This window comes from Emys orbicularis, chromosome 12, assembly GCF_028017835.1.
Source record: "Emys orbicularis isolate rEmyOrb1 chromosome 12, rEmyOrb1.hap1, whole genome shotgun sequence".
NCBI lineage: Eukaryota > Metazoa > Chordata > Testudines > Emydidae > Emys > Emys orbicularis.
Window position 1 is genome coordinate 567,166 of NC_088694.1, and position 24,061 is coordinate 591,226.

Here is a 24,061-nt window from a genome sequence, read left to right on the forward strand (position 1 = left end):
ATTCGATTGCAGGAACTAGAAGCTGAGGCAAAAGTGCAAAGACTTCAGCTCCAAGTCCAAAAAGCAAGGGAAGAAAAGCAGAAATTGTATCCTCTTGAAAGTCCAGTTTATAACAACGTTGGTATGTTGTATAACTCGGAGCAGTTGTCTGGGTGTAACCAAATGTTCCCCAATACTGCCACCTTTTATGTAAATGCTTTTACTGTGTGTTCAGTAGACAGTGGCTCCACAACTTGTGCCCATGCTCTGTATGGGAGCGGTAGTGAAACATTCACAGAGAATGTACAAGTCAATGGTAAAAGCTGTTTAGGGCAAATGATGGCTTCTAACATCACTCTTGTTAAAGCAGATCTTGTCAAAGAGGAAGATTATTTACCAAATCAGAGTGTGAATGTTATAGTCCTCTATGAGTTTACTGTACGTGTGCCTTTAGCCAGAATCCACCTTGAATGGAATGGGACTAAGCATGAAGTTATAGCTGGTGTAAGGAAGTTATTGCCTAAGGATCTTTTGATTGGGGAAAATGTTAAAGCTTTGTTCAGTCCAGGTAGTCAGTCACAGGACAGGAATGATCTTAAACCTCTGTCTATTGTGGGCAATGATTTGCCTGGGGAGGGTTGCTCCAAAGGTTTGTCTGAGAAGAGCTATTTGTCTGTAAATGAAGTTTCTGAATGTCGGTCTAGTGTCTCAGAAGTGAATCTGGAGTTAAATCAAGAGCAGCAAAATCTTATTGGGCAGGAAAATGTTTCTCTGGAGCAGATTAAAGTGGATGGTCAGGTGGAAGACCTAACTGAGGAAGGAAAGGGTGGATTTTTGATGGGTGATGCATTGGTGGCTAGTATAGCTTGTAAAAGTGAACCTGAAAAGGGTAACTGTGATTTGCTGGCAGTGGCTCAGTGTAGTAAGAAGAGCAGTTTATCTGTTGGGAATGGCAAGGTGCCTGGTAAGGAAGCTGCCCCACTCTCCCAGTCTTTGTCTGTAATCAGCCCTGTGTGCTGGGACAAAGGAGAGGAAGGCAGGAAAAGTTTGGAGGAGCCAAGGCAGCCTTGTGAGCTAATGGCTTTGTCTAGTCAGCAGTTTGGGAAGGCAGGGATAGTGGAAAATGAATGTCCCTATACCTTACCTGTTTCCTGTGTGGAGAATACTGATAGTGAAGGAAATGTGCCTGTATCTGTCAGGGGTATTGACTTGCCTATGGAGGAAGCTACCTCAGTCTCCAAGCAGTTGTCTGCGAACAGCCCTGTGTGCTGGGACAAGGGAAATGAAATCCCGAGCTGTGTGTCTGGTAAAAAAGGTGTCTCCAGCTCTTCTTTGTCTGTGGAGCAGACAGAAGGTGCCTTTCAGCCTGTGATGGTTGAGAATAGTGCAGTTGTCTCAGAGTTGGTTCTGAATTCAACTAAAGCCCAGGAAGGGAATGGTCCTAAGTCTGTATCTGCTGGGGAGAATGGCACTGTAACTAACTTGCATCCAGTTAGTGTCTTAGCAAAATCCCAGAGACCAGACAATTCTGGTGCTTATATTTTGCCTATTGCTAATGTGTGGTTGGTAAAGGGTGTAGTAACTCTGTCTAATCAAAAAGAACAGGAGTACTTGTTTCAGAGTAGCAGCCGTGTTAGTCTGTATCCGCAAAAATAACAGGAGTACTTGTGGCACCTTAGAGACTAACAAATTTATTAGAGCATAAGCTTTCGTGGGCTACAACCCACTTCTTCGGATGCAACTTCTTCGTGATTTGTGGGTAAGATCTGATTTGTATATTGACCTGGGTCTGGGGCTTGGTCCTTTGGGATCAGGAGAACCTTTTTCTTTTACTGGGGTCTTCGTTTTCATAACCATTTGTCCCCATAACGAGTGGCACTGGTGGTGATACTGGGAAACTGGAGTGTCTAAGGAGATTGCTTGTGAGACTTGCGGTTAGCCAGTGGGGTGAGACCGAAGTCCTCTTAGTCTGGCTGGTTTGGTTTGCCTGAGGTGGAAAAACCCCAGCCTTGGGCTGTAACTGCCCTGTTTGAGCAATTTGTCCTGAGTTGGCACTCTCAGTTGGGTTCCGCCAGAACCGCATTGTCACACCCTGGCTAGCCCTCTGCTTTCTTACGGTGCTGCCGACGTAAGACGGCTGAGTCTGCGGCTGCAGGGTGCTCGTGGGGAGACGCAGGCTCTCTGTGGCTCAGAATGAATTCAGCTGTATGGCTGATTGGCCAGTGCGCTAACATTGGCTCTGTTCATGGCAGAGTTATAATTTCATGATCTGGGCCTAGGAGGTTTGGATACATAGAGCCATTAGCTTTGTATTTAGTGATACTTGAATAATTGGTGTCACATCAATTAGAGCAGCTCTCAGACACTGCAGTGATAAGTGCTTCACAAAAAGCTCCGGCTGATGTAGACAAGGAATCTTAATGACGAATGGGGTCTGATGGCCGCCAGCTTGCTGCCTGTCTGAGCAGGGCTGCACCCACCGCGCTCTTCCTGCGCATTGTGGGAGGTCACAGAACGCAGGCGCTGGCACAGCTGCAGCGGGACAGCACCGCTGCCGTTCTGGGGGGCTGCACTGCTGAGATGAACAAATGGCGAGGCAGCGGATGGTGGTTTGAGGGTTTTTCCTCTGGCAGGGTGTAGGGAGGTGTTTCGGCAGGGGATGGGCAAAGGGTGTTTCGGGTTGAGACTGGGTGTGTGGATCGGGGTGCAGCCTGAGGCTGGAGAGTTCCTGGAGCTGGCGAACGCCCTGGGTGTTTGTGTGTACTGTGATGTTGGGTGCACACGTACCTTGCTGCTTGGTTAGCTAAGGGAGTGGGGGGTGGGCATGGGGCTTTGTGTCTATCTGGGCAAGGGGAGACTCCGTTCTAACTTGTGCTAGCTGGTCGTGGTTCTGGCTTGGGCTGCGGGGGCAGCTTGGGGAGCCTGTGTAGAACTTACGAATTCTGGCTGATGATAGGAAATTGCTGTCTCATTAGATGTGTTGTCAGCCATGTGCTGTATCACATGTTCCTCAGCCCAGAACAAGGCGAGTCCTTAACCTTAATGCCTGTGCCCTGGGCACCAAGCAATGGGTATGCGAAAGAGGGAACCCAGCCTGACCAGTTTGTCTGCAGGGCTGGGGTTGGGCTCAAGCTGCTAGTGGCTGGATTTAAGATGGTGCGGGGCTCACGGAGCAGGGGAGAGAGGCAGGGTGGCCTCCTTAACTGGGGGACCAGCTGAGGTCCAAGGAAGCTGCCTTGGAGGAGAGCAGGAAAGTGAGACTTCCTGGTTCGAGGAGAAGCCGTGAGCTGCAGGAGAAGGACCCCGGAGAGCTCTGCCCCGCACCCAGAGGGGTGAGGAAGCTGAGGCAGGTTTATGGGTCTGTCTGGCTCTGTGTCCTGTGCTGTCACAGTAGAGCTTGTGCCACGTCTGTCTGGGTGTCTCTGCTTCACTCTCACGTGCCCTGGCTGAAGGGGAGACGTGCAGACCCAGAGTGGCCCTGTCACGGAGTCCCCGGGCGATGCTCTGGAACTGCTCCCCACAAAGCCAGTCAGGACTTTGGGGAGCCTCCTCTCCCTTGGAGCAGACCGTCTTCAGGGCAAGAAGCTCACACGGCTTCACCTCCTGGGTCTCTCCTGGGAGCATTCAGCATATGCCCCTCTGTGCGCTTCCCACAGCGAGTCCGCCCAGGCGGGGTCCTGGGGAAGCCAAAGGGTTCTGCACCCCCTACTTCGCAGTCAGACGTGACTCTTAGCCAGCCAGTAAAACAGAGGTTTATTAGATGACAGGAACACGGTCTAAAACAGAGCTTGTAGGTACAGCGGCGAACGGGACCCCTCGGCCGGGTCCATTATGGGGTTCAGAGAGCCAGACACCCACGTCTGCCCTCACTCCTAGTCCCCAGGTAGTTCCAACTCTGAACCCCCCTCCAGCCCCTCCTTCTCTCGGCTTTGTCTCTTTCCTGGGCCAGGAGGTCACCTGATCTCTTTGTTCACCTTTAGCTATTTCCTTGCAGGGGGGGAAGGGGCCCTGACCATTTGTTGCCAGGGAGACAGAGTGTCAGTGATTTATGCACACTGGCCTTTCCCCACCACCTAGAGACTTAAGAAATGCATAGGGGAAACTGAGGCACCCACACAGTATTCAGAGGAAACATTAAGAACAGTCCCACTTCGTCACAGGCCCTCGCGGTCTGAGCTCTGGCAAAGGATGGGCATGAGCTAGTGGGGAGTCTGGGGGTCAGCACTGGTCCTGGAGGCCTGGTGAAGGGGGGACAGACAGATCTTGTGCCCAGGCAGCTTGCCGGGGAGACAGTGCTGCAGCCCGTTGAGAGCCAGGGAAGCCAGCGGGTCCAACATGTTGGGAGCCTAGCGCCCCAGCCGGAGGGAGCTCGCCCAGGGCTGGGTGACAGCAGGTGATCGGGACCCTCCACCCTGGGTCAACAGGGAAGAGCCCTGCACAGACCCTGACTAAGGTAGGGAGGTCTCATTGTGCCAAGCTCGGCTGAGATCTGGGGTGGGAGATGGGCCCTTCCTCAAAGAGACAAGGGAGGGGAAGGCAGGGTTCTTATCCGTGTGGTGCAGATGACTTGCGGAGCCCAGCCTCTGAGACTTACCAAGGGCCGGCAGAGAGTCTGCCAGGGTTGGGACTGACCCCAGCTGGCCTGATCCCAGGCCAGCGCCCCAAGTGCCAGCCCCTCCTTCCTCTCCTTGCGGCTATGATTCGGGTTGGCGGGGCTGTGTGTGGAGTTAACCTTCCCCCTCTCCCTGGGCACTGCCCTGCCGGAGAGACCCACCGTTCCTTCAAGTTTGGCTGGAAGGTGCCTCAGGCAGTGAATGTGGCCCTGACTCTTGAGAATTTTCCTCTCCGCTTTAAATTCCAGGCAATTGCACCTTGGTGCTTTCCCAGGCACACCCGCACTGGGACGTCTCCTGCTGCGTCACCCCGTGCGCCAACAGCCACTGCTTCCTGGTCACCGTGCGCTGAGACTCTGCCTGAAGGAATGTTCCTCCTCGGCATTGGGAGAGGCTGGGTTCGCCAACACCCCCTTCGCCTCCCCAGGCTGGTCCCGTTCGGGGGCAGGGTGTGGAATCCCAGCCGCCATGATGTCTCGGAAATCTTGGTCAGGTTTGTCACTTTCCAGCCCTGCTGTGGATTAGAGGCAGAGGTAATTTGCAGATGACAAATATTCCCAGCAGTAAATATTTTCCCCACCCTCATCCTTCTACAAGCAGATAAGGTGGCAGCACAGAGGCAATACAGTTACTGTAGAGAGAGAAACTCTTCAGCAGCCTTAAAAGTCTATTGTGTCCCTGCAATTATTTCTAGATAAACAGAAGAAAGCCAATAAGCAAAGAATGAAGCTGCATGGTGCTGCATTGGGTCTGACGATGTTATCTCCCACTCACACACATCTCCAGTGCACGGGAAGAGGGGCTCTCACTGCTGGCAACAATGAAATCATTGTCCAGAGACAAAGCTGGGTAGGGGCGAGATTGAAGTTTCACAAAACAGCAGCATTAACCACCCTGCATTTTATTTGCTTAAAATAAACCTCGCCACATTGAGAACAAACCCCCAAACTTCTCTCCTCCGCTTGGCTTCCCTCAGCAGTTCTCAGACATGCACCCCGTATGCGTGCACAAACCCAAGCGCCTGTGTGCACCCCCGTCCATCCAGTCAGTTACTCCTGGGGCGGGGAAGGGAAGGCAGAGGGAGAGATGCTGATCCCACGTGGGGAGGGCTCAGACAGCAGCCTCGGCCAGCCCACAGCCGGGAGCCATAGAATTGGGTGACACTCTGTAAGAAATGGGAGACCAAGGCTAGAGCTTGCCAAAGGGGCCATCAGTTTTGGTGCCTGATTTGAGACATGAGCTCGGCACCTGGATGCCAGCCGTCACCTCTGAATCTGGGCCCAGGGCCCCGTGAGAATGGTCAGAGAGTCCCCGGCATTAAGGGGGGTGGTAGCTGTGTTAGTCTGTAGCAGCAAAAAGAATGAGGAGTCCTTGTGGCACCTTAGAGACTGTAGCAGGGTGGTCACCCCGCTCTTGCCCTGAAGGGCTTAAAACAGCCCTGGGAAAGGGCTGGGGCAGGGGAAAGGCTGGGCTGATTGGAAAGCAGCCACAGCTGTGGCTGGCTTAATGAGGGCCCAGCTGGCCTTTATAAGAGGGCTGGGGCCAGAAGCCAAGACACCCTCTCTCTAGCTACATGGAGAGAGAGCAGGACCTGGCTGCCTGGGAAGCTGAGGAGGGGACCTAGGGTGGAGCAGTGCTGGGAAGGGCAGAGGGAGCTGGGGAGCTCCCGCCTAGCTAAGCCCCAGGCTGCAGGCCGAGGTGAGGGCCCACGAAAGGGTCCTAGGGCTGCAGAGGGGCAGCCCAGACCTAGGCAGAGGCACCTGGTCTGACCCCCCCCTTGCCGATGATGAGTGGTACAGACTGCCGTCTGCCCCAGGGAGCGGGGGCTAGACGATGACTGACTGTTGCCACTGAGGCAAGGGACGGATGGGGTGGGGGTTCCCTGGGGAGGGGAGACCCAGACTAAGGGGGTACTGCCAGGGGGCAGAACCCTCATCTAGAAGGGCACCGGGGTCCGGGAGGGACATGGGGCCAGCAGCAGGCGAGCCGGCAGAGGGCGCTCTGGGCTGAAAAGAGCGAATTCCCTGGACAACCAGCAGGAGGCACCGCACTGGTGAGTGGTCACCCCGCCACAGACACTAACAAATGTATTTGGACATAAGTTTTTGTGGGCTAAAACCCACTTCATTGGATGCATGCAGTGAAAAATACAGTAGGAAGATCTATATGCACAGAGAACATGAAAAATGGGGGTTGCGGTACCAACTCTAACAAGACTAATCAATTAAGGGGGGCTATTATCAGCAGGAGAAAAAAAAACGTTTGTAGGGCACATTCTGATCATCTAGTTGGAGCTGCACAACAGGCCAGGGAACCCCCTGCATCCTCCAGCCTTCCCAGCTCCGCCCGTCCCATCTGACTGAGCTACCCTGGAACTGACAAAGAGCCAGTCTGGACGGAAAGACCCCAAGTGATAGGGAATCCCCTACAGCCCTGGGGCCGTTCCTCGGGGCGGGAGGGGTTTCCAGCGCCGTTCCTTGGGGGGAGAGGGCGCCCGTCCGCCTTCAGAAGCAATGGGAAACCCTTTGAGTAAAGCCCTGGTTGCTCCCCATCTCCACCACATGTACACCATCCCCACTTCCCCCTGTGTGCCCCCCACTTGGCCATCGCACACTCAATGCTCACACACACACACACCCCGTGGCTTGCACCCGTAGCCAGGTCCTGCGCTCCCCCGCCGTGCGCACATGCATGTGTCCCCTAATGCACCTCACTCGGGGTGGAGCTCCCTTCCTTCTCCCACGGGGCTTGGGGGGGGTCAAGGCGATTGTTCTTCTGCCCCCTGTGTGAGGGCTGCAGGGAGTGTCTGTGTGTCTGTGGATCGACGGATGACTGGGGGGATGGCAGGTGGGCTGAGAGCCACCCTCAGTAACAGGTGAAAATGCTGCCGGGTGACTAGGGAGCGGTTGTAGTCAAGTGCGTGTCCCTGGCTGCGCCGGGACCGGCTCTCTGCCCCAGACCTCCCTGCTGCAGTCCCCTCAAGGGGGTATTCCTGGCTCGCCCCACAGGGGAACTGCACCATGGGCCGGCTCGGGGGGCTGGTGCCAGCTGTGCCTCCCACCAAGGTCCAGGGGCTGCACTGGGGCTCCCAGCATCCAAGCACAGTCCGGGGGGGGGCTCTGACCTTTAAAGCCCTGGGGGCCGGATCTTGGAGCTGACCCTCCATGGGCCATGTGGCTGCTGGGGTCATTAGCAGGGGACCCCAGCAGGGTGTTCTCTGGGAGGGGGCCCTCCACCCCGAGTGTTGGGCTGTGCTGAGCCCAGCTCCGCTGGCCCTTGGGACACACTGAGGCCTGTCTTGGGGCTGGGGGAGCAGTTGCTTTGTGGGAGGGGGTGTGAGGAGAGCGCCCCCCCCCTTGCGGCTCAGCTAATTGCTCAGTAATTACAAGAGTCCCTGAGGTGTAGGACAAGCCCCTCAGAATGCAGGACAGGGCCCTCTCTCCCCAGAAGGGAGCGCAAGCTGCCCTGGGGTGCAGGACAGGACCTCCTCTCCTTGGCATGTAGGACAGGGCTCCTCGGCAGCATTATAAATCCATAACCAACGAGGCGGCGTAAGCTCCTTCTCCCCGCCAGGCTCAGCTGGGCTGGGTGCCCGTCTGATGGCCAGAGTGGTGCTGGAACCGTTAGCAGCTGGCGGCAGCTGTGCGAGGGGAGTTGGGAGACCTGCAGTGTTGGGGAAAAGGGATGGAGAGTGTTGCTAATTAGTGTCTCCCCAGCCCTGCGCGCAGATGCCATGGAGAGAGAGGTGCGACTGGCTCCCGCGAATGAAGCTGCCTTTAGGTAGGGGCTCTGGGAGACACCTTGTTTTCCCTGTTTGATAAATGCTTGGGAGAGATTTCTCAACATTAACTCGCCCTGAGGCTGCGGATTTAACTAAAGCGAGTGCTGCTGGAACGGGGGCTGGCAGGGAGTGTCTACACAGCAGCTAGGGCGGGGCGTGAGCCTAGGCTGGAGAGCCCTAGCCCAGCCCCAGATGCAATGTCCACATGCTATTTTTAGCGCACTAGCTCACAGCCCCCCAGGCCAGGGGGTCGCTCCCTACTGCAGGGTAGCCATGCCCCAGGAGTGCCTGCAGGCAGACAGCTGAAGCGGCGCACCTGGGGCTCACTGCGCCTGCCCCCTTTCCAGGACTGGGCAGGCTGTGGGGCCGTGGTAGGAGGCCCTTGATGGTGCCGGGGGGGGGGGGGGGGAGGAGGGCAGTGGGCAGGTTGTAAAGGCTGTGCATGGCCCAGTGGCCTCCAGCAGCACAGCACCCAGGTCTCTGCAGGGCAGCTGCTGTTCCCCCGTGAGGTGCCATGGGGCATGGCGGGAGCCAGCATGCCTGTGCTGCAGACTTCAGCATAGCAGGCATGGGAGCTGGATGAACATGATGTACTGGGGCCCAAACGTCTCTCAACAGGCCTGGAAGGTCCTTGCCCTGCGGCTGGAAAACCCTGTCTGGCTCCTGCAAGCTCTCAGCTTGAGTCAGTGCATCCTCCCTGCCCCTCCTCTAAGGGGAGGTGTTAAGTCAGAGAGGCCCCACCCCGGGCTGTTTGCAGAGACTGGTTCAAACCCAAACAGATACAAGGATGAGTTTAAATAGACTCAGTGTCTTCCTTGGGATTGGGCAAACAGCCAGGAGCTTTGGTCCTCCAGGGCCCAGCCCTTACTCCTTGCTCGGAGCCATGGCACTGCTGGGATTTCTGGTGCCTCTTCGGTGGGCATGGGACTGCGGTGGTGACTGTTGGGCTTGCTCGGCCTTTCTCCTAAGACTCCATGTGCAGAACTGGGTGGGCCCTTGGCGCTGCTGGTGCACTCTGGGGGAGCCGTAGGAGGGACAGCGTAGCGCAGGGAGACTGGCGTGCTTGGGAGAGCGCAGTGTAGGGCAGGGGGCTGGGCAGGAGGGAGTGGGACATGGGTCCCTGCCCAGAGACAAGTGACGGCTGGAGACCTGAGACCTGCCTGGGCAGGGGGACCCTGGACCCATGGACCACTGGGCGGGAGGTGATACAGGAGGAGAACGCTCCCCCCAGGCAGCCAGCGCTGGGCGTTGTTCCCTGGTGCATCTCTCCTGGTGTGGGCGTGGGTATGTGGAGGCTCCCGCTGGCTCTGGCTCTCCTGGCCATGTGTTCCTCGCGCATGGGCTGGCTGCTGAGCGATCTCCGTGGGCCAGCGGGTCTGTGCTTGCTGTGGAGCGTGGCTGCCATAGAGGCCCAGGTCTCCCAGGGAGGGTGGGCATGCTCGTCCAGGGGAGTAGGTAAAACCTTGGCTTGGCCCCAGGGGTTGGCAGAGAGCTGCATGTGGCGTGTGCTGTCAGCCTGAGTGCTGCGTGGTGCCTGGTGGGGAGCTGATCCCCTCCGGCCCCATGCCGGTTCCTGGGGCTACGTCCCTGCAGGCTGCACTGAGTTGCTCCGATCAGGGGCCAGCGACTGCGCCTCCCGGAATGTCACTTTGAGCTCTGGGGAGAAGCCCCGATGGCTTCCTGCGGTGTGCCACCGGGGCTCCCCGTTTCTGGGGCTGCTCCCCGTTTCTGGGGCTGCTGCTGGGCGGGGCCGTTACAGTTCTCAGCCCTTTTGGTGCCATTGCTTTTCACTGACTAGTCAGGGTCTGCCCTGCCCACCCTCCATTGCCCACCCTCGTTCTGGGCTCCCAGCAGCGCTGCCCAGAGCAGGAGCTGAGTGACAGGGCCTGGGAGCCTTTAACTACACAGGAACGAGGAATCATTTTTCATTGCTTCCTAATAACAGCAGGACAGAAGTAAGTGACTGGTACAGTTCGTTCGCTCAGTAAAGATTTATACAATCACTTTATCCGGTAATTGGTATTCTGGGGAGAGCGGGAGCTGCGGCTCCACAATCCCCTCTATTTGTTTTCTCTCTTTCTTTCCCCTTTTCAGAATGAGTAATTCTGTCCCTCACAATCCCATTTAAACTGAACGGCTGCAGAGTGAATAATTAGTTACATTCAATTAGGTCTCCTGCGCGCTCCCTTCTCACTTCAGGGGACAGACGCGCTAATGAGATGGCACATGTCTGACACGCGGGAGCGGGTATTAAACACACCGTGCCTGAGGAGAGATGGGGCAAGGTGGGCACAAGCTGCTCAGACAGCAGGGGGGGGCAGGGCCCTGCCGACCAGCTCAGTGGGGTAAACAGGGACGCTGCATTTTCTCATTCCCTTTCTCCCTGCCTGGCTCCTTCAGCTACACTAGGAGGCTGCCACCCTCCTTCTCCCAGCAGTAGGAGAGGAGCCTGACCACAGACACAGCTCCCCCCGTCACTGGTGCTGTCTCTTGGGTGATCTCCTGCATGGCTGGCATGGGCAACAGCCCTGGTCCCTCCCAGCCCCTGGCCTTGTGAGCTAATGGCTTTGTCTAGTCAGCAGTTTGGGAAGGCAGGGATAGTGGAAAATGAATGTCCCTATACCTTACCTGTTTCCTGTGTGGAGAATACTGATAGTGAAGGAAATGTGCCTGTATCTGTCAGGGGTATGGGTGGCAGAGCCTTCGGGGTCACTGGGGGCCTGGACTCTGGCTTCTCTCCACAGACGAGGGGGCAGGAGCTTACTGTTTCTTGACACAGAAGCTCAGGCTCTCCGTGATCACCTGACTCCGGAAGCTGGAGCTTTCAGAAAAACGCCAACCCTTGCGAGAGCTGCCAGCCAGGGCAGTCCAACCTGAGAGTTCCCCGGGGCAGGCCAGGTGCCACCGTTAACAGATAGTCCCCTAGGTGGTGAGAACAGGGGCTGACCTTTCACCCCAGGGTCACCAGTCTGACCCCAGCCCAGTCCCAACAGCTGCTCAATGCTGTACCAACCTGCTGTGAGCCAGCCTGGCACCCGTGTGAAATTCACTGGGCTGGACGGAGTAGAGAGGACACGAACCACAGGTGGAAAGCAGGGCCTGTCACGCCAGCTGCACTGCCCCGCAGCCCCAGTGTGCCAGTGCCCTCCACCCCACCATGCCAGCCCCCCAGCCGCAGGGTCTCTACCCCAGTCTGCCAGCGCCCCAGCCGGGATGGAAAGAGAACGCCTGCTGCCTGTCCTTTTGAGTAACGCCAGAGCGCCGGATTGGCTGCCCTCCTCTAGCCACGCCCTCCTCGAGGCCACATGACCCGTCACACCCACAGGCTTGTGCCAGCAGGGTCCGGGTGAGGCTCCCCTTAGCGCGCCGAGGTGCTGGCAGAGCCGGGAGCGCAGACGCCCAGCTGGCTGCAGTAGACAAGGGGGGCCCAGGTGTCAATTCCAGGGCCAGGGGCCAGGCAGGGAGTTCGCCTGTGGCACCCGGACTGGGTGCTGCTACTAATGTGCATTGCTACTAATTCGCCATCCCAGCCTGGGGCAAGCTCCCAGCTGGAGAACGTCCTTCCCCATCACAGGCCAAGACACTGACCTCTGAGGGGCAGAGACTCGCCCGAGGTCACGGGCCTGGAAGCAGGGGGGGACCAGCACCCAGGTGTCCTGACGGCTGGTCAGCATGCGAGCGTCCAGGGTGAGGGGTGTGGCTGGCTGTGTTAGAAGGGGGGGCTCCGCAGGGGACAGAGACAGAGGGGCGAAGGCCTGTTCTTGGGGCAGTATTGAATTTGTCATTTTCCTCCCTGAGTCCAGGCCATGTTTGTGCCTGCTGCCCAACCCCCTGGCTGGATCCTGCCTGCTGCCCCGGCGAGACGTAGCTGTGCTGCTGGGACCTGCCTGCTGCCTTGCCCCAGGTGAGAACCCAGATGGGCAGCGTGCCCCTGAGGGCAGCCCTGTGTCCCTCCTCCCTTCCCCCCGGCACTGGGCTGCTGGCCTGGGGGAGGCGTGTGGAGAGCAGTCTATGGGTTACCCCTTTAAACCAGGAAAGCTGCCAACAGGCTTTTATCTCCCTTATTACACCTCACATTAGGTTTTAAGAGGGGCATTAAATAACGTGCCGCTGCCTTTACCGTCCAAGTCGCTCTATGTTCCAGCTGCTTCTGGCGCTGTGATTTATGGCCTCTCGTATTGTGCACGCTCGGGCACGGCCAGGTTACGTGCTCCGGCCACTTCCCCGCTAACTTGGGCCTCCAGCCAGGGAGGCGGGGAGACGGGACTCCATTAGAAGCCTTCTGGCGCAGGGCCTCGGCTAAGCACCAGGCGCCTCGGGCTCCGCCTGCAGCGCCCTCAGTCGGGCCATGCTCTCCCCGCAGGCAGGCAGCTGTAAGCACGGTACCGGCCCAGCTGCACAGGCGGCTCCTTGCAGCCTGCGCTTGGCAGGAGCCACAGGTCTCTTCTGGCAACGTCCAGCTGGGGCAATTTCTCTCTCCCCCCCCCCCGCCCCCCCACCAAAGGCACAGCCACCAGCAGGGCCCTGGCACCCCATCTCCCCCGCAGGGCCGGCCTGCGTCACCTCCAGACTCGGATTTTCTAAACACATCCTGCAAATGATGGGGAGCACCAGGGCCGGCTTTAAGCCGATTCACCCAATTCCCCGGAATCGGGCCCCGCTCTGGGGGGTCTTTGTCGGCATTTTGGTGGCGGGGGGGTCTTTCGGTGCCGCGGAAGACCCGAACCGGACCCCCCCACTGCGAAGTGCCGCTGAAGCCCCAGACTGCCGCCGGGTATTGGAATCGGGCCCCGCAGGTCATAAAGCTGGCCCTGGGGAGCACATCACCTCCCCGATCCAGCCCCACACCCTGGGCCCCGCCTCGCCATGCAGGGACAGTCTGGGGGCAGCTCCCCAGCAGCTGGAGCTGCGGGGGCAGCCAGTAATGCCCCGTATGGCTCTGGGGAATGGGGGCGTGGGTGGGAGAGCCGGGGGAGCATGGCACACTGCTGGAAAGCTTCCTTCCTGCACTGGGTCTAGTTCCCAGAGCTGGGCTCGGACGCAGGCTCCTGCCAGCCCCCAGCCCAGGCTGCTCAGGCCCCTCTCACCTACAGTGCCTCCTCCTGACATATTCTGCTGCCCGTTGGGCAACTGTCACTCCTGGGGCAGCCGCTGCTCCTGGCAGGGCCACACTGGACTTTGCTCCAGTGCTCGGCAGGCCAGACCCTGCAAGTCCTGTCTCCTGCTGAGCAACTCCAGGAGTGGCCTCAAAATGGCCAGGGGCCCCAGGGGCATGGAGCAGGGGCTGAACGCCGTGAGGGTCGATCTGTTCAGCTGGGGGGCGGTGTGACGAAGTGGGACTATTCTTAATGTTTCCTCTGAATACTGTGTGGGTGCCTCAGTTTCCCCTATGCATTTCTTAAGTCTCTAGGTGGTGGGGAAAGGCCAGTGTGCATAAATCACTGACACTGTCTCCCTGGCAACAAATGGCCAGGGCCCCTTCCCCCCCCTGCAAGGAAATAGCTAAAGGTGAACAAAGAGATCAGGTGACCTCCTGGCCCAGGAAAGAGACAAAGCCGGGAGAAGGAGGGGCTGGAGGGGGTTTCAGAGTTGGAGCTACCTGGGGACTAGGAGTGAGGGCAGACGTGGGTGTCTGGCTCTCTGAACCCCATAATGGACCCGGCCAAGGGGTCCCGTTCACCGCTGTACCTACAAGCTCTGTTTTAGACCGTGTTCCTGTCATCTAATAAACCTCTGTTTTACTGGCTGGCTGAGAGTCACGTCTGACTGCGAAGTGGGGGGTGCAGAACCCTTTGGCTTCCCCAGGACCCTGCCGGGGCGGACTCGCTGTGGGAAGCGCAGGGAGGGGCATATGCTGAATGCTCCCAGGAGAGGCCCAGGAGGTGAAGCCGTGTGAGCTTCTTGCCCTGAAGACGGTCTGCTCCAAGGGAGAGGAGGCTCCCCAAAGTCCTGACTGGCTTTGTGGGGAGCAGTTCCAGAGCATCGCCTGGGGACTCCATGACAGGGGGTCTCCTCAGGGGAGGGGTGCAGGCCCCCAATCTATCCTGCCTGGATCCAGAGAATAGCAGGGCACGTTCATGTCTGGCATGGGGAATGTGGAGCTCTGAGTCTGCTCCTGGCCCCAGCTCCGTGAGCTGGGCAGCAGGTCTGCTAATGGGCTGAGCAGACTCCCAAGGAGAGACTGAAGGAGACCCTAACACTGGCAGTGGGCCGCGGTGCTCACACACTGTGAGGATAATTATCGTTTAAATACCAGCTTTTTGTCAACGGTGTGGTGGAGAATAATTGAGCATAATTGTTCCCATTGTAACTGCAACAGCAGAGTAAGGAGAAGGAGAGGAGCAATAACCACAGAAATGTCAACCTGTCGGCCGTAAATATACCGGCTCCTTCTGAAGGTTGGCTCCACGGGGGGTGGGGAAGGGGGGCTCGGCCCAGCTGGGGGGCGGCAGTGGAGAGCCAAGCACCTGGCGTGCATGCATGCCAGCCAGTATCCGCATGCATGTCTGCATGTGTTTACGTGCATGGCAGTATATTGTGCACGTGCATAGGGGTGAGTGAGCACGTGTATACCAACAGGTGTATGTGCACGGGGGGGGGGAGTGTGTGCACACAGGTGGGGGGGGGTGCGTGTGTGGGGCCATGAGACTGGCTTTAACTAAAGCGAGTGCTGCTGGAACAGAGGCAGGTGTCAGGCATGGGGGGATGCACTGAGAGGGGTAGGGTGAGCCCCCTACTCATCCTCTCTGCATGCTGAGCCCCCTCTCCGCCATCCCTGCCAAGCTCCTGTCTCACCCCCCCTTGGTGCAGGCCGGGCCCTTGCCCCTCATTCAGCTCAGTTAAAGCCCCTCGTACGCAGCAAGGCTGTAAGCACAGAATAGGAGTGCAAACGCTGTATTCACATGGGAATGGAGGAATCAACAGTTGTGAGCAGTGCCCCGTGCTGGGCCAGCTCTGTCCATGGGGTGCTGCCCCGCCACTGCCCGCAGCAGCACCCCCTACACCAGTGGTTCTCAACCAGGGGACACGTACCCATGGGGTTACGTACACAAAGACTTCCGGGGGTACGTCAACTCATCGAGATATTTGCCTAGTTTTACAACAGGCTACATAAACAGCACTAGCGAAGTCAGAACAAACTAAAATGTCACAGCAACAATGACTTGTTATTACAGCTCTATCTATATACACTGAAATGTAAGTACAATATTCATATCCCAATCGCTTTATTTTAGAACGATATGGTCACAATGAGAAAGTCAGCTGTTGTGCAGTACTAGTGCGCTGTGACGCTTTTGGGTTTCTATGTCTGATTTTGCAAGCAAGTCATTTTTATGTGAGGTGAAACTCAGGGGTACACAAGACAAATCAGTCCCCTGAAGGGTACAGGAGTCGGGAAAGGGTGAGAGCCACTGCTCCACCCCGCTCTCTGTACACGCCCCTGAATGCTCTGCTCCTGGCTGTGCTGGGCCCCCTCTCACTGCCCCCTGCCCGGGGCTGAGCCAGGGAGGGGAGGAGGGCACTGGGTTACCCCATGGCACAGCCCCCTGGGCTGGGCCCTGCTGTGTGCCAGGCGGAGGAGGCCAGCCCTGGCTGTGTGTGCTGGGCGAGGCAGATGCTCCCCACGACAGGGCCTCACAGCCTCTCCTGCTCCGAGATGCGGCTCTCCTTGCCATCCTCCTGTGCTACGGGCTGGCGCCCCAGCAGGGTCTCCTGGACAGGGAAGTCTTGGCGCTCGTCATGCTCCACGCACACCTCCACGGCTGGCAGCACCACAGTCTCCACGGGATCCAGCTGCTCCGGGCCCTGCCAGGCGTGGGGAAGGTGAGGTGGGGGGGAGGGTCCTGCTGCAGCCCCTCGAGCTGGCACAGTGTGGGGCTGGTGGAGACCCACGCCTCTCCTGGGCTCCTGCTGCCCCCTGCTGGGCTGCTGCGGGATAACCAGGGCCTGCCCTCTACCGGCACAACCACCACCACCCCCCCCCCATCTCCAGGGGAGACGCTCGCACGCTGCCCCAGCCCCCGGGAAGGCCCCACTGCCCTCACCCCACCACAGGGCGGTGTCCCCTCGGGGCAGGGTTTGGGACAACACCCCTTTTGCCCCATGGGGACAGGGCCCAGGCTGGCTCCCACCCCAGGGCATCTTGCTCTCCACTTGCTCTGTCCTCCCCTCTGGCCCGTCCCTGCCCCTCCCACCCCAGAGGGCAGCAGAAGTGACCCAGGGCCCGGTGCGCCGGGTGCAGCCTGTCCCTGTGGGCCGGGAGGGGGAACCCTCTGCTTGGGGCCAGGTCCCTGACTGCTCGGGCGCATGGCAGCTGCTTTCCTGCCCCGGGGAGTGTGGGTGGCGCAGGGTGACGTACCTGCTTCAGTCTGTGCTGCTGGAGACCTAGACAGGGAATGGGGAGAGTGAGACTCCGGCCAGGCCCAGCCCATACACCCCATGGCGAGCAGGCCGGGGGGGGGGGGGGGAGAAAGAGCCCCAGCCAGGCCCAGCATGGCGTGAACACGTGTTCACATTGATCTGGGCTCTGCCATTGTGCCCCTGCTGCCCAGGGTGCTACAGGCCAGAGCCATGGTGGGAGCCTTGACTCAGCCTCCCCGAGCGCCCAGCCAATGCTGACGGGTGGGTGAAGCAGCCGGGTGCCCTGCCAGGGGGAGCCGGGCCAGGCTGGCACTGCCATGGCAGTCTGGCTTTAGCACACGTGGGCCCCAGAACCGTGAGGTTTTCCCCCAGAACAAGCTGAACTGTGATGCCTTGAGCCTGGGCAAGTGGTGGGCTCGGCCGTGAGCGGTGGAGGACGAGCACCCTGCTGTGCCCAGGCCCTGGCCCAGCCCAGGAGTGGAGGGAGACGCCCGCTCAACCCTCCCTCCATCCAGCCAGCACCCCCCGTGCTCACCTTTCTGATACAGGCAGAAGAGAATGAGCCCCACGAGAGAGGCTCCAATAATGGCCATAAAAGAGATCAGCACTGGGAAGCGTCCGCGGCCACGCTCTGGCAAGAAAAGGGAGATGGCTGCTCAGCCCTGTGCTCCCAGCGTAACGCCCTCCCCCCCACACTGAGCCCCTCTCAACCACACCCCACCTACAGCACCCAGTGCTGGGGAGACCCACCACCACCACCAGGAGTGGCAAGGACCCCATATCTTCATCCAAAGGGAGCCTGAAGCTCCTTGCAAACTGTATTGTGTCTGCAGGGATCAACGCGTCCACCAGTGAAACGCAGCCAACTCTGGGGAGGACCTGGCAGCTTTGTTCAGCTGCACAGTACTGAGATGGGGACTGGAAGGGGGCAGAATGGACTCGCCCATCCGGCGCGACACGCTCGCTCTGGCAGAACGTGCTGCGGAGCGTTAGCCGCCACACGTGGCCAGGCCCTCGGTTCTGTGTCACCCACAGGCAGCAGGGGCAGCAGCGCCGCACGCCTTACCCAGGGTAAGCACTAGGGCAGACTGGCACAAGGTTTCCCTCACCAGAATGCTGGCTGGACTCGGGCACCCTGGGGTTCCCCATCCAAGAACTCAGCCACCTGGGATCTGCCCAGTTTGTGCACGCTGACAGCGTCACAGGCTGCTTGGCACTTACCACAAGCCACATCCAAGCGGTTTGTCCCAGGCACCTTCCGCACCAGCCCCAGTGTCTCGCAGCTGCAGAGAGGGGCAGAGCTGGGGTCATATCCGGAGCCAGGAGGGCAGCAAAGCACCCTGCATGCGGGCACTGGGGAAGCATGTCACACAGGGAGGAGAGCTGCTGCTGTGAAAAGGGCCCGGAGCTGTGTGCTGGCAATGCGCTGCAGTGCGTGGGGTGAACAGCACGGACCAGACCCCAGGGACCTCTATGGGCTGGACCCCTTGCCCCTTCCCAGCGGTGTAAATCCAGAGTGAGTCCCTGGCTGCAACTGCATTCACACCTGGTAGCCAGGCCAGAGCTGAGGAGGCGGATGTGGGGAGCTACCTGCAGGGAGGGAGGGGCCCGGCTGGGAGCCTGTGCCCCCAACCACGGGATTGGGCCCTGCCCTCCACCTCACCTGAGTAGCAGGGAAGGGAGTGTGATGCCCTCCCTCAGGCATCTCCCCACAGCCACCCACCAGCTGTGGGTGTTTGCCCACTGGCCTGCTGCTGAGACGGGAAATACCTGTGAGCTGCAGCGGCTGCCCCTATGCCTGGCCCCAGGTGCTCTCCTTTGGTCCCTGGGCCACAGGGACATGGAGCATGACGTGCACAACAGGCCGCCTGGGAACCCCCAGAGCACCTCAGCAAGGTGCTACTGGTACGGCCCGCGGGCTCTTAGGCTGCTCCAATGGGGCTGGCCAGGTGACGTGAGCGCACAGGTAACCCCACCTCTCCAGCAGTGCGCCCGGCTCTGGGGGGCTCACTTCAACGAGGAGGTTGAGCAATTGGGAAGGGCTCGGCAAAGAGCTCGGAGACGGACTCGGTGCTGCCTCCAGGAGAGCCTGCCACAACATGATGGGGTTAGTAGGGCCAAGAGATGGCTGAGAGGTGACTTGGTCGCAGTCTCAGGCCCTACGTGGGGTGATGTCTGCTAGCAGACCGAGGCCAAATGAGATCCAGCCGGGGGGGGGAGGGAGGGAGGGGGGGAGCTGCAACTTGACAAACGCAGCCAGCAATCAAGGTGCAAATTTCAAGCAGAAAGTGTCATTACCCCGGGAGCAGCTTCCTGAAAGACAGGGGGACACGCAGCCCGTGGACTCTTCAACGCAAGACCAGCTGTCAGGTTCCCAAAGATCCCCCCCCCAGTGGTTATGGGGTGTGCCATGCAGGGGTCAGCTCTGCTCCCCCCCCCAGTGGTTATGGGGGGTGCTATGCGCGGATTAGGGTTCTTCTGGCCCTTGCGTCTCTGCTGTGCAGCTGGAGTGGCGCCGGGCTGGAAGGGGAGCTCTCCAGGGCGCATGGCCAAGGGACGGGCCCTGCAGCCCAGCTCCACTCACCCGTGTGCTGCACACTGCCCAGCTCCAGTGGTGGCGAGAGCAGTAAAGGGGAGGAAGGCAGCTGCTGGGTATGGCAGCCGAGATGACAAGATGGCTGGGGTGCTCTGCTTGCCCCTGCGCCCGCTCTCCCGCCCTGCACTCACAGCCCGTGCCACCCCACCCAGGCCCTACCAGGGCTCATGTCACCTGCTGCTGCACCCCCACCCCACCCTGCCCACGCCCCCTGCAGCAGGAGCTGAGTTGGCGTGAGCAGCGCGGGCTGTGTGGCAGAGAGAAAGCTGGTGTGGGCGCAGCCTCAGCTGCCTTTGAATCAGGGGTGTCGGGTCTGTACCTTGTCCAGAGGTGGCACGGCTCGGAGGTGGAGGAGATGTTGGAGAAGCTGCCATGTTCACACGGCACACAGACTGTGTCTGAAAAGTTGTCGGCTGGAATGGAGCAGAGCGGGCAATGGGCAGGTCAGTGTCATGCCAGGGGAAGGCAAGGTGGTTTGCAGGTGCTAGGCTGCAGCAGGGGATGGAGCAGCTGAGTGATTGCAGCCTGTGCGCGTCTCCCCAGGAAGCACTGGGTGCCCCTCACTAGGGCAAGGCCCTGGCACCCCTTGATGGGGAAGCCTTGGTGGGACTCTGATCTGGGGGGGAGGGGTGATCCTGGGCTGGGCTGGGCTGAGGTGAATCAGCTCCAGCCCTGGTCCCCAGCAGGGGAGCTCTCTGGCTGGCTCGGAGCATCACCTCACCTTTCCGAGCAACTCCTTCGCCGGGCCTGCAGGCCGTGATATTCAAGCAGGTCTGGCAGTCGGGGCTGGAGCAGTACATGCCCTGCTGGCACTGGCACTCGGCATTGTGCTTGGTATCCCCGGGGCTCCTCGTGTCAAGTCCAGCGTCTGGGCAAAGGGGATGAGACAAACGTAGACAAGGGATCAGCACTCCAGGGAGTCGGTGCCGGCAGCACCTCCTGCCAAGCAGGTGATGAGCCTAGGATGGCAGGTGAGCAGGGGGTGGGTGCCAGGCTGCAAGGACCCCGGGAGCCCCTGAGCATTAGCCAGGAGGCCTGGTTTCACCCCCCCTCCCAAGAATGAACGCCCCCAAAGGCACCTACTGTGATCGCAAGATCTGTGGGGGGTGCAGTGTCTCTCCTTGGTCCAGCTGGACTGGAAGTGTCTCGCCTCGCACTGCTCGCACTCAGTGTTCCGCGAGGCAGTGCAGTCAGACCGCACCTTGAGTCCTGCAATGCAGAGCACAGCAGGGTTTGCTGCGAGACGGGAGGGAGTCTGTCAGCGAAGAACAAGCAATAGAACCTGCAAGAGGTACCCAGCACTGCCAGACCCAGCCTCTCCCAGCAGGAGGTGCTGTAGGGAAGAGGTAAGACTGAAAGCCCGGCTCCACCAGGGGAGCGAGGCAGACAGTCATGTCCATGCCCCAGCCATGGCTGCCCGGAGACGGGACACTGCTCCATACCTGGCGCACAGCGGTTGCAGCACCTGCCATCGTGCTGATACTCCTGTGGGGTGCAGTTCAAGTCGCTGCCAGACGCCCAGTGCTGGAATAGAAGAGAGCAGCGAGCTCAGCCAGACGGGTCCGTGCTCCATGACTCCCCCCATCCCCCGTTCTTCCTCGTCCCCCTCGCTCCTGCATGCAGCTCGCTTGGCCTCTGCATCCCAGGCACTGCGCAAACACTGCTCCCTGCACTCTCACCAACACCCACTTTAACCACAGACCGTTGCACAGCTGGGTTCAGCCGCCTCCGCGGTGCCAGGCCTCCCTTGAAGTGGGATCCCACCAGTTCCGGTGTGGTATCCGGGGCACAGCTCTCTCTCCTGCTTCACCTCACAGCTAGTGAGCGCGGTGCCACCCGGGTGCAGCCAGGCCTGCAGACAGAGCCCTGGCCAGGCAGCTCCAGCCTGTGCCAACTGACAGGAACTCCTATCCTGCCTGCCCCTGCCCACGGGCTGCCAGCTTCAACCCCTGTGGCGGGGGCAGGGCACAGAGCAGACCCGACTGCCCCTTCCTCCCACAGCCGTGGGGCCATCCTCCCAGGTGAAGGGGGGCTGAAGGGAGGAGCCTGTAGGCACTGGGGCTTGGATCTGGGGCAGCCCTGGTGCTCCTGGGGACTCGCCAGAGTCTGCCCCAGGGGAGCCTCTTCTCCCACCTGTGACACAGCAAGCCCCAGCCCTGCACTGGCTCACAGGGTGCAGCGGAGCTGGTGCCCAGGAGTGGCCAAAGGGCGCATGCTGGCAGAGCCCGGGCTGCCCCGGGGAGCTCTCTGAGAAACAGGATTTGGTCTGAAAGGGGGAACCAAGAAGAAAGACTCTGACATCCTGTGTCGCTAGCAGCCTCCATGTTGGGAAGGGGAACTGAACGGGGCCCAAACCCCCAGCCTGGGCCGGGACCCTGGTTTGCCAGCTCTCCAGGATTGCCCTGGCATCTCCAGGAATTACAAATTAATTGTTAATCAAAGATTATGTCCTGTGCTGAAAACCTCCAGGAATACATCCAACCAAAATTGGCAACCCTAGCCCCTGCGTCTCCCCCACCCCCCAATGCCTAGTTCAGGCCCATGCTGCAGGCCTGGCCCAGCCCCTCCCCACATTTGGAGAGTGGAACCCCGGAGCCTCTGCTTGGAACCGGGCAGCCCCAGCTCCAGTGTTGTGTGTTCAGCAGGTTCGGGAGCACCCCGGCGTCCTTGGGGCATGCCCCACTGCCTCAGGCCGGTGTTTGCTTTTGCTCCCTTGCAGGCCCGGGGCTGGTGCCTGTTGCATTCCTGGGCACTGTCACAGCTTGCATCCTCCCCCAGCACCTTCTTTGTTACCCAAAGCTGCCTCTCCTGCCCCCTCAAACCAGCCCTGCCCCTGATGTCCCTGTGCCATAGTTACGCGCCCTGACCGGAGCCGGGGGCCCGGAGCAGCACAAGGGCAGTGGCTGGCTGTGGGCTCAGCTCTGTCTCTGGTGGTTGCTCCAACCCCCTATTTCAGAAAGAAAGTGAAAGTGAAGCCAGCAGCCTGGCTAGAGGGGAGCAGGACAGCAGCCTGGCCCCAGCTCCAGCTGGGCCCTCTGGACCGGGAGTAGGGACGCCAGACCCTGCCCTCCCTCCCCAGTCCCCACTACATCCCAGTCAAAACCTGGAGCCCCTGGAGTGCCAGCCAGCAGGGGGGAGAGTCTGGGGGGCAGGGAAATCAAAGCAGATGAAGGGAAATTCCCAGCCACAAAAATGAGGAACCAGCAAACTGCCAGGCCAGAGCAGGAGCCTTGGCTCTCACAGATTCTGTGAGCCCAGGTCCCCCCAGGCAGCTCCCCGAGCCCAGGACAGGGGAGAGGCCAGGGATGGGGGATACGTGCTCCCCTCCCTCCCCTCGGGGCTCTCTCCCCCACCCCAGGAGCAGAGCCTGTAAACACCCCTGGGCCCACCCCGCACAGCTGGGTATATCCTGGCAGCTCCAGGGCCAGGGATGTAGGGCAGGATCCCGCCCTGTGCACGCCCGGCGCCATCGCTCACGTCGAGGGAGCTGATTCCAGGCAGCCAGAGGGAACCCCGCGTCTCGCCGCCACGCCCCAGTCTGTCGCTGGAGCTCCCTGGCCCCCTCCAGGCCGGAGAACACCCTCCTCCCATCGGACCTCGACTGGCACCAGGCTCGGGATTCGCTCTGCCAGCGAGGGCCCAAGGGAGGGGACGCGGTGCCAGCCCTCTCGCCCCTCGCTGCCTGGCCAGGGCAGTCGGCTCGTAGCCCTGCCAAGCCCCCAGAGCGCCCCGGGGGAGCCGGGCTCTGCGTGCCGCAGGCGGCTGCGCCATCGCCGGCTTCCCAGGAACAGAAACCGAAACTTACCCTGAGCAGGCAGCCCCCGAGCAGACAGAGCAGGGAGCCGGGCAGCATGATGCCGCTGGACCGTCGGCGAGCAGCTGGCAGGGAGGCGCGGCGAGCCGCTATAAACTTCTCAGCTCGAGACCCGCCCAGGAAAGGGGCTGGGCGGCCACTCCCCGAGCAAAACTCCTCCTCGGCATCCACCCCCGGGCTTGCCTGGGCCAGGACTTCCCCAGGCAGCCGTGGCCAGGGCCCCTGGCAGGGCTGCGTGTGCAAGGCAGCCAGCCTGGAGCAGCCAGGCCCTGGCCGAGCCCGCGTCCCCATGTGTACAGTGGGGTGCTGAGAGCCATTAGGCCGAACTGCAAACCCCGGGTGTGATGGAAACCATGTCAAGCCAGGGGATGTGACTCCCTCCCCCCCCCCACCAGCACCCGTGTCCCCAGGCAGCTCTTGGCTCGGTGTCAGCCTGGCCACAGGGCACTCGAGAAACTTCCCAGCGCAGTCTGCAGGCAGCTCCCTGCCCCAGGGCAGACTGGGCCATCGCCCCCACAAGGCCCTGGGGACAGCAGCGGGGTCTATCAGTGCCGGGGGCCGCTAGGGGCTGGGGCACGCCATCACTGATGGGGAGCAGCAGAGGTCAGTGCACTGGGGTCCCTTGGTGACCTGCCCCTGAGGAGAGAGGGTGCAGGCCCTCTGGTCCACCCAGAGAGTGTGCGGGGGGCGAGTGGGGCGAGCGCAGGGCTGCCCCTTCTGCCCATGCTAAGAGTCAAGCTGCCAGGATGACTATGAATCACCAACGTAATGTGGCCGTGAAAAAGGCCAGTGCGAGGCTAGGATGTACCAGGCGAAGCAGCTCCAGGCGTGAGAGAGGAGCATTAAGGCCATTCCACGGGGCCTGGTGAGCCCACAGGTGGAATCCTGTGTGCAGGGCTAGGCACCCGTGGTCAAGA

At 60.1% G+C, this 24,061-nt stretch overlaps 1 protein-coding gene across 2 annotated transcripts; it reads right to left on the minus strand.

Annotated features, from left to right (window-relative positions):
• Nucleotides 1-15,576: 15,576 nt before the first annotated feature.
• On the minus strand, nt 15,577-23,205 carry CD40 (CD40 molecule). Of its 2 annotated transcripts, XM_065414632.1 has the most exons (9): nt 23,136-23,205; nt 20,773-20,854; nt 20,414-20,539; nt 20,052-20,198; nt 19,650-19,743; nt 17,956-18,017; nt 17,270-17,365; nt 16,733-16,758; nt 15,577-16,179 (listed from the first exon to the last, which is right to left on the minus strand). In XM_065414632.1, exons 1-9 carry the CDS (start codon nt 23,181-23,183, stop codon nt 16,009-16,011), a joined length of 852 nt encoding a protein of 283 aa, XP_065270704.1. In that variant the 5' UTR covers nt 23,184-23,205; the 3' UTR covers nt 15,577-16,008. The 2 variants fall into 2 exon arrangements, with proteins under 2 accessions (XP_065270704.1, XP_065270703.1); XM_065414631.1 differs by lacking the exon at nt 15,577-16,179 and having other exon boundaries at nt 16,415-16,758.
• Nucleotides 23,206-24,061: the final 856 nt, after the last annotated feature.

Excerpts from the sequence above, each read along its gene's own strand:
- CD40 (XM_065414631.1), bottom strand. The coding sequence starts at position 23,183 with ATGCTGCCCGGCTCCCTGCTCTGTCTGCTCGGGGGCTGCCTGCTCAGG. Across the intron at positions 20,199-20,413 it reads CCACAGATCTTGCGATCACA|ACGCTGGACTTGACACGAGG; the intron begins GTAGGTGCCTTT and ends CCCTTTGCCCAG. Across the intron at positions 18,018-19,649 it reads CCGTGCCACCTCTGGACAAG|CTGCGAGACACTGGGGCTGG; the intron begins GTACAGACCCGA and ends CCCTCTCTGCAG.